This window comes from Ruditapes philippinarum, unplaced genomic scaffold, assembly GCF_026571515.1.
Source record: "Ruditapes philippinarum isolate M1 unplaced genomic scaffold, ASM2657151v2 ctg6552_1_1_1_1, whole genome shotgun sequence".
NCBI classification, from domain to species: Eukaryota; Metazoa; Mollusca; class Bivalvia; order Venerida; family Veneridae; genus Ruditapes; species Ruditapes philippinarum.
The window spans coordinates 39974-50196 of NW_026861663.1; the positions used below are offsets into that span (position 1 = coordinate 39974).

General features: G+C 33.9%; 1 protein-coding gene across 2 annotated transcripts in view; it reads right to left on the reverse strand.

Annotated features, from left to right (window-relative positions):
- The window catches only part of LOC132716439 (ubiquitin carboxyl-terminal hydrolase 24-like), a gene marked incomplete at its 3' end in the record, with an annotated part of 42345 nt that extends 39768 nt beyond the window's left edge, over positions 1-2577 (reverse strand). For both annotated transcript variants that reach the window (XM_060699711.1, XM_060699709.1), the window contains 2 exon segments: positions 547-742; positions 2163-2577. In XM_060699711.1, the coding sequence (XP_060555694.1) occupies positions 547-742; positions 2163-2411 (445 nt within the window).
- Between the last annotated feature and the right edge of the window lie 7646 nt (positions 2578-10223).

Below are 10223 nucleotides of genomic sequence, written 5' to 3' on the forward strand. Positions count from 1 at the left end.
AGTTACTACATACAAATTGAATGTATAATGTACTGTCATAATAATTCTCGTACTATAATGTTGTTTTACTTCAGAACTACATTTACAATGTATGTCTTCATTTTGTTAAATTACAAGTCAAAATATCCATTTTTTTTCCATTTGATAGGGGAATGCGGTCTGTGCCATTTGATTAGGGGTAAAAGAGTGTGAACAAGCTAAAATCTTTTAGTTATCACGGAGAGGGAAAATAACCAACATGAGGATGAAAATATGTAATCAAGGCAGGAGGAATGTCTCCTGATTTTGCCATAAATTTTGACACCACCTCTCCTATAAATCAAGCATTATTTTTCACTTTGTGTATTATTATTTAAAGTAGGGGGCTGCAGAGTAGTCGTGAGTCAGATAGCTTCCCATCATAAAAAATTTAAATATCATGACTAGATGCGACCATAAATCTGTGAAAGGAACATGATTTGAAGTCGGCAATTGTTAATACCCATCCATAAATGAATAAAGTCTCAAAACTAACAAAACAGAATAATACATGTAACTTCAACAAACCTGCTTCTGCTAAATTTGCAGCTGCAACCAAACACTTTCCTAGAGATTCATCTTTTTTGTAGGGTATAGACCAGTGCTCGGCAAAAACTCTACCCTCCAGCTCATACAAATTAGTGACTGGAAACTCATATGGATTTGCTTCTTCTTGTCCACCTTCTGCTCCTCCTGTGTCATCCATTGCTTCTGTAAGCTGTTTCTACATAAATAATAAAAGGTATATCATTTAAAATATCTACACAAAAGTAGACATTAATATATTCTAATGATGCAAAATAGGTCTTGATTAAATGAGTAGTGAAATGTACAAGCAGGTCACACTAGTAACTAAGCATTTTTTCGCTAGTATTTCGAGAATTTTTACTAGTCAAAGAGAAAAACTTCTAGTTTCTGCTATCAGACTTGAGCTTCTTTTGACTCCTGTTTAAAATTCTTTTTTTTTTTTTTGGAAAGTATAATTTTCCTCTTCATGCAACCAAGTTTTGTAGTTTCTCTTTCATTTAATTTTAGTTCATTAAAGTTAGTTATAATTACTGACAAAACATTTAACCTTATTAAATATAGGACTATATGCACAAGTTATGGCATTTATACAGTACTTCAAAGGGCCCCAGACCCATTCACAAAAGACTGGAAAATACTGCAGTGAATGCGTAAAGGCAGAGGTGTTTACGTTTGTAGAGTTTTTTATATGTCAAAGTTTGATAAAAAGAGTACCAGTTGGACAATCTTAATTAGTTTTTATCTCACCATATTATAAACAGATTTCCAGACATTCTGATTATGTTACAAAATGGAACTTAATGAAACTTTAATTTATTAATGAGAAAATTACTCACAGAGCCAACTGACATAAAAAACAAGCATGACATTCAGTGTAGTTAAGATTTCATTAAACCAATGCTTGGTGCACTGTAGGCCATCTATTTTGGACGTTTTACTAGATAAAATTTTTTGGAATATTTGTAATAATTTTAACCAATACAAAGACACAAAATTTTATCAACCTTTTTTTTATAACCTAAATTTGCCTATACTTGTGCCTGTTTAGAAGCCAAAATTTATTTGCTAAAATTACAGCTCTACTCTCATTTTGTCTGCTGTAGTAGGGTCATGTGACCATGCAGGAAGTTTAATAGGCCATAAAATTTCTGATGAAAGGATAATAAATGACATAAAATGTTTTTAGTGTTTATATGTGTTCTTCAAATAATGTTTTCAATGATCAATGGCCATCGCTGAGCTCTGATCTGACCACACTAGTTTCTATTACTAACTTTCATAATTTCTTCCCTGTTAATTACAGTTTTAAGCTTAATTCTATTATCAATTAACACAGCAATCAATTACTTTTACACTAGTGATGTCATACAATTTACAAACTATTATGATAAACATCAGTGAAAAACACCACAAAAATGCGAGCTCCAACAGAATGATTGAGGGCACTAGATGATATTTTATAAAATTTTATGGTCAGAGGACTGGTGTCCATGCTACTGTGACATCTGGAAAAAATAATGTAGGTACTGTTTTAATATAATTGCATTAAGCATTACCTATTGGCTAATGGTTTTAACAAATCAAAGCCTACAAAATAATGTTTAAGCATGTTTTACCTCTGTTTCGACATCATCGTACGAAGGTGGTAAATTGGGACCATATATAGGAACTGTCGAACTCTTTGCTATATCTTTCATTTCAATATCATCTAAGGTATCAAAACTTTGTGTTGGGTGATCATTCGTTAAAATTGCCACTGCGTCATTGAGACTGTTTTTAGCAGCTCGCAATGCTTTCCGCACATCAAGTTCACTAGGAAACCCCATGCTTAAAAGCGTTTGGACGTGATCTTCGTCGACATCCATAATTGCAAAATATTATGTTATAATTTGTTATTAGAAATGTAGCATTGTTATCTACAAATAAGCAATATCAATGTGAAAAATAACAAAAAGTGTACAAAATTTCAGAGCGAAACTTGACTGTCCGCCATTTTGAAATTAAAGAGCGAAAAGGGGAGTTAACCGAGGTAAAATCTGTCTAGGTTCATGGTACTAAATTAAATTATCACCCAAGCTCACTGTGTCAAGGGTATACGCATCATTTTTCCGCGTACCGTCGATAATTTATCATCATGCGCTCAATACCGTATCATTTTAGACAAAACAAACACTTAAACACAACATGCATGATGGAAAATGACCTGAAAGTCACACTTTTGAAAGTGTATTCATAAAAGTGTGTCCATGGAATATTATAATCATTAAAGCTTATATGTCTTCACCTAGTTTTTACGATTTCTTTGTTTTAATGAAAACAGCTATCTAGAGCTGGCTTGGGGAAAAAGATCTTTTGGAAAACTTTTAAAATGAGAAAATTATGTTGTCAATCAAAATATTTATTTGATATAACTGTAAGCATTAAAGGTATTTATACACAAAATATTGCTCACAAATTGAAGCTGTTTAATTTCTTAAAAAAAGTCATAAAAGTGTGACAACTGACCGAGTTTTTGGTACCGTATCATGGGTCCGCACCTAAAATTGTGGCACCGTATACATTAGCGCTAAACCTGCATCGCATCATGATGATTAACCTAATGGTGAATAATTTTGTTTGTTTTATTGTTGCCCATCTGGGCGAGGCCTGTACATGTATTTTTATTATTTACAAAACGGAGGAAAATGCATAAATACTATTCAGTTCTAGCAGCAAACCTGGTTCTTTTGTCTGTCCGGCGGAAACACATGGGACCACGGTCATATTCGAAAGAATTTAAGTCTTTACTTTATTATTAAAATCAGTTCGATTAGGACAACCAGACAACCAGAGTGCAAATTGCTAACTTTCTTGTACATGTAAAGAAGCAAGTTTATTGTGAAAGTGTTATGTACATTTAACACAAATATGCATATTTAATTGTTACCATTTTATGCATACTCTTTGAGATAGTGCTTACGGAGAGGGTTTCTAAAAAAACTTTTCAAGCTTCCTACTCAATCCGTGCAATTTAATATTTGTCAATTATCATGTAAATGAAATGTTTATAAATAAAATATTGTTTAAACTAAAGAATTTTAGTAAATACATTGGAAGAGTAATTAAGGAATCGAACCCGCGACTTCTAGACTGAAACGTCGGACTTTGAATTCTGGCATCGCTTGTCGAGGCGTGAGCTCGAACCCCGCCAGTGACCATCCCATGTTTCCTTGAGCAAGAAACTTACATTGTTGTGCTTAAAGTTATCTATAAGTTTTATAATAGTCTATCAATAACTGGAACTACAAGGAAAAATACAAGCATGCCGACACAGATATGTAATGGATACAGTACGAGTTTTCCTTCAAAAGTGTCTTCTTACAGATATAAGAAGACAATTATGTAGAAAATACGAGTAAATGTATCTGACTTATACGACGTTTAATTCTAAAGAACCGATAAATTAATAAACACAGTTAAATTTAAATAGATCTATGTATGTTCACGTTGAAAATATAAAACTATAGAAAATATTTGCTTGGCCTTTAAGCATAAGGCAGTGAAAGGTGTAGGTAAATTGTATTCGCACGGAACTTTCGTGCACTTAGTCAATCGGACATAATTTACTTTCATTCCTGATAAACAATGTAAATAAACAAATGGTTGCCATCAATTAACAGAATGTCAAATTTACTAAAATCGATTATGTCAGTCAACATTGAAATCGTCTCTAACTTGTTTCGCGTCAATGTTATATGGATTACGTTTTGGACCCCAGATTTAGTAAGTTTCCTATTTCACGTTGCAGTTGATTTTTTGTGTGTGTTGGGCGGTGGGTACAGTAAATGTCACGTTAATGTTGTTTTTATAGAATGTCAGACGATATACAAAAAACTAAGAATTGTACCATCTCCAACATACAATTGTTAGTTTTGTCAATGCTAAAATAAACAGTTACTTTGTTCCTGGAAATGGCCATCCAATTTCTCAATAAACTGGATTTTCGCATGACATTCGCACTACTTTCCATCGGTTTCTATAGTGTCCTGTTTGAGGCAGTTAAAATATCGCCTGTTAAGATTGACTAAATCTCTTGTTTTAGCTCAACTATTCGAAAAATAGGGAGAGCTATTGTAATAGTAATTTTGACAGAACTATCGCCCTTATTGAAAATTCTACATTATTAAGGCTTTTGTTTTACTATCAAGCAGCGCACTGGCTCTTCTTAATAAATAAGAAGCAAGATTTGACATTCTCTCTCGAAGACTTCTCTATAGTAACTGGTACTGTAAATAAGTTGCAGTTCTCGAATGAAACATGCGAAAATTAAGTTTAATCATCGCGAAGATTTTTATATTTCGATTCGCACGAGGATTAAAATTAAGCATGAGACAAATTCAATGTTGAATGGCGCGAAAAGTATCTTGTGAGAATGTAAAATCTTGCTATATTATCTATAAAAATACAGAAAGGCGGACAAAACTTTTAGAAAAAATCGTGCATGTCATGAGCAGTCCTTTAACTGTCCCAAGAAGGACACCGTATATTTCAACTGTTCTAAATTGTTGTTGCCGCGATGTCACATTGTCGCTCGGTTCAAATCGAAGGATTGGCTTATAGGCCAAGCGACAGGGCGACAACGCGACAACGCGCCGCACGACAACGCGCCGTTTTGGGTGCTTCGCTAGAGACAGGACGACAAGACGAGAGCGCGACAACGCGCTGTTTGGCGCTTTGTCGTGTTGTTGCTAGCGACAAGACGAAAAGGTGATAACGATACAGGTTGCGTTGTCGCTATGTACCAAATCAGCCACCATATCTTACAGACGTAAGAATACACATTTTGAATTGCTCTGCTGGGAGTATAGTTGTATAATAAATCAATAATACAGGGAGGATAACTCAAGCACATAGTTGCCACCTTTCTTAAATTCAGTACGTGTCAAGTCAATTAGGTAAGTAACTAAAATTCAAATGTAAAAAAGAAATACTATTTTAGAAATATGAGCTTTGGCTTGCTTGTGTGTTGTATTAACAAATTTGAGAGTGAAAGTTCAATTACTGATATGAGCAAATATTATGCAATTCCAGAGTCCACGGAAAAGTTTAACTTCACAACAAATATAAAATACAACTGCTACGAAAGCATAGAATTTTTAATAAGAAATTATCTTTAAAAAAACTATAGATGTCTAGATTGATTTCAGGCCCAGGTAATCCACTGCCCCGCTTACCCTAACCGGTAACCAAACATTTACCTTTTCTTGTCATTCCTGCAATAAATCAAAGCATAGAAGCCCCTGAATTTGTTTGGGTCTCAGAATGTCAGAAAGGTGAAAGTTGTGAGATTATAAACCAATTTGTTTTTGTATAGTGTCACCAGTGCTTTCCAGCGTTTTAATTGTAGTTAATTGGCTTTAAGACTAATTGCAACACTGATATTTATTTGATTTAAACAATTTGAAAAAAAAAGAGTTGTCTTCCTAGATTTGAACTCCAGACCCCTCGGCCACGGTGAAGTTATATGTAAAAGGCCTGAAGAAAACCATATTATTCTAAATTAGGGTTTGTAACCCTTATTATTTCGACGCTAACTGTTGTTTAACACAGATGTTAATAATCATTGAGCTTATTATACGCATGTACATCTATAAAGGATAAAACAATATTAGAAATCTTCGGCTATTCGGGAATTATTTTGCTTGAAAATTAATGCGCCTGTCATTTGACCATCTTTACGCAGTGACCTCCCCTGATTTTTTCGGCGTTAGTGTACATATAAAGGGAAGTAACCGCTTCAAAAAAGCGGCCTACTTTCGGCATTTGCAATTAACAGCATCAGACTCTAAAATTTCGCTACCATTATTTGTTTGGTCTGACGACCTAAACAAATAACTATTACAATAAGCTATGAAAAAATTCCATATTGTTTCCAATTTTACGTGTCGTCTGCTAGATAGATGTCATACCTGTAAAAAAATGGAATAGTACATGTACATGTCGGAGGGAAAATACAATGTCGCCGTACGTAATAAAAAACACATAAATTGTATCTAAAATGAGTTATGTAATACTTTTATTGTCTGTATACAACATATTAAAATTAGTTAGTATTAAATATTATATTATAGCTGTGTTTAAAAATAGCCTAGCTCCGTGAATGAATTATATTTTAGAAATTAAAAAAAAAAAACCTAGAATGAATCTCGCTGTTACAGTAAGCAGACATTATTCCAAAAGGATCCGTCAATGAGTCTTTCATATCCTGTTGTTTGCTTGTCGTCTGCAATTATTTTGATCGTCTGCTACTGCTGGCATATAGGTTGTCGCGTGCTCGTCTTCAATGCTTGGTTTTGAGAACCGTGAAAATTCACCAACTGGATTAGGCGATCTGCTTGATGGTTTCTCGTTTGTAGTGAGCAAATGTTTTTGCTTAGGTTTTAAGTATCCAAAAGAGATATGTCTGTCTATGCTGAAAGCGTAAACTCGATCGCGTACTTGTTATACAAAGGTTTAATGTGGAATAATGCCAAATGAATCTTTCAATGTCAACAGACAGTATACCGGAAGTAAACGGTATCCATAACAATTGTCGTCTACTGATTTTTTTTGTGTATTTCTCCATGATGCACAAAGGATTTGTGCAGTTTGAAAACTTTTCTGCAGGTAAGTTAACATTATTGTTTGAACATTTGACAGGCACGGAAATATAAAATTTATAGATTAAGTCTATCCAGTGCATGAAAGGATGTATTCCTTTAAATGGCAGAGACAATGTTGGCGTTCGTGAATGCACGTGCATAGTGGCTCATGCAGATGTTACTCTTTTATGACCATTGACATGTCTTTTGTAACTATACGTCACAACTCTGGCTTAAATTTGACACATTCAAATGGTTTCGGATTTGGACATGTCAATGCATTGCTAGCAGTTGAAATATGGCGAAAATTGTCGTTTGCTTTTTTGGCGTAGCATATCATCATGTGCTAAAGATATTGTTTGAATATATTCTTGCAGGTGATTTCTGCTGGAAACATGTAAGCCATATCCAATAATGGCACGTTTCCGGCTTTTACATTTAATAGTTGCTGGTCTAACACCAAAACTGTAAAACCCCTCGCGTTGCACACCATCTCCCCTTTCGGAATATTTGATGTAGACTTTCGGTTTTTCTACATGTCTAAGGAAAGCGTCTACACTGTTGCAAAACTCGTAATATGAACGGGTTCGTTTCACCGCATGCTTTCTAGCTTTCTAATTAACTTAACAAGTTATCTACCTTACGTACCATGTTTCCTTCATCGACTCTTACGGATTTCTTTACAATTAATTTCCCTTTCCTCTTCGGCCCGACGCCCCAGCTTTCTGTTTTTCTAGAACGCTGGCATACTAGTAGGTTACAATGCCGTGATACGAAGCATCAACTTCCGTTCCTTGATCAGCATCAACATCTGATTTATTAACATCTTTGTCATGACCGTCTCCAACGCCATCACTGTGTTTGAAATGACAAAAGATTTCACTGTTGTCCTGACAATTCTGAGATTAGAAGAAAATTGATTTTCATTTTTAGAAAATTACTTTGCAGAAAGATATTACTTGATTCGTTGAAATTAATTAAGATACATAAACGGAGTAAAACATTAATTTGAAAATCGATTTCGGTAAGCCTGTTGCATTAAATAGAGCTACATGTCCACTATAATACTCTCAAACATCTTTGTTTCTTTTTTTAAAACAAATATTTCGTATATACCTTTTCTACAATTTAAAGACAACATTTCCGTCTTCGCTTTTAAATAGCTGAAATCTGAATCAAATATTTTTTAATATTCCGCTGTTAAAAAGCAGCTGTCTTTGTGGGTAATGTATAGCGTATTGAAAACCACAGAGCTAACGTCTTTTTTACGCTAACTTGACGCTATTCTCAAAATATGTGCAAGGGCGACAATTTTGTAAATGTTTCTTGTGTGTTGCGAACGTAATTTTAAGTCATACAAAAAGTTTAACTCATTAATGCAGCATAAAATAATTTGTAAGAGGATGCATTGTAATGTGTAGGAGAAGGCACGGTTAAACAGAACTTAAGTATCTGAAATTTAACTTGAAAGTAAAAGAACTTAATGAATGTATATTACTATTTGTTTACATGTTTAGTTTCTTAGCGTAGGTTAGACCGAAATGCCGTAGCCGTCCTATGTATTCATACGTGTCCGAGGTCCTTATCTGAAAACAGACGGAAAGGGCCGAAAAGTTGCGATTGGAATTTTACCCCGCCATATTTATTTTAACAAAAGAACAATTGGTTAAACAATAATGAAAAGGTCAGAGTTGACCGAAGTACGGCGAAAAACGCCGGACAATTTTACCGCTTCACACATTATAGGTCACGTGATCATTTGAGCACAGAAAATACCAGTTTAGGAGGGAACGTCGTACGGCGAAGATAGAAAATTGATTTTGCAGGTGTGTTAATATTGCGTTATTTGATTTTTTTCCAGGTATGTACAGTACTGGAAGAAGAAGTAGAAGAAGAAACAGAAGAAGCCTGTTTAGGAGGGAGAGTTGCACAGCGAAGATGGAAGAAATGGCGTGCAGGTGTGTTGATATTTTTATTGTACTTTATTGTGTCATTTGATTTTTTCATTAGCCTATCGTATTGAATGCCTTTTTTCTATGACTGTTTATTTTTATTTTGATGATTTGTATACATAATTGCTCCTGATAATTGAGACACCTGGCCGTTTTATTACCCCGCCCCACATGACTTGCTAGTTATCGTGTTGATGAAATATGGTTGATGTTGAATTTGACGATCTCGATTGGCCAGTCTGACCAGCCGCGTGACGCGCGACATAACATACTTCGGCGTTTTTTGTTTAATTTTTTTATTGTTTATTGACAAACTCTCCCGCCGCGTTCTGATTATTAATACATGTATTTTGTGCATGTCAAACAGGTTTATTTATAAATATATAAAAGGATGTATGTTAAAAAAAATGTGTATACAAAATTAGTATGAAAATTGGTATAAAAATTGGATATAAAAATGTTTTTGGTCCCTCGGTGATATATGTTAAATGCATAATGGGTATTAAATGCAAAAAAAGGAGTGGAAAAAATCGCAAACAATAATTTAACTGTAAACATGATTGTCAAAGAAGGTTTTTAAATTATGTAAAATAATGAGTTTCAAAAAATGTGTATAAGACTGTGTAGGAAATGGTATAAAGAATGGGTGTATAAAAATGGGTGTATAAAAATTATGTATAAAAATGGGTATAAAAGATGGGTATAAAAATTGTTTCTAGTACGAGTGGAAAAAAGTGGTAATTCTATCGGAGAAATCCTATTAAACTTAATTGTCAAAGGTTTTTTATAGATATGCAAAAAAATTGTTTAAAAAATGTTTATGAATAATTTGTATGAAATGGGCATCATAAAAGGTATCATAAAAGGGTATTAAAATGAATCTGGTCTCTCAGCCTCAGGTTGACTGCTTCAAACAGCAGGAGAAATCCTGCTAAATATGTCAAAGAATGTTTTTTAAATATTTAAAATAGCGAGTTTCAAAAAAAAATGTGTATAAAACTTGTGTGTAAAAATGTGTATAAAAATGGGTATCATAAAAAGTAAAAAAAAAATCTGGTCTCTCAGCCACAGTATAATTGGCTGGGGGTCCATACTCTCATAGTAA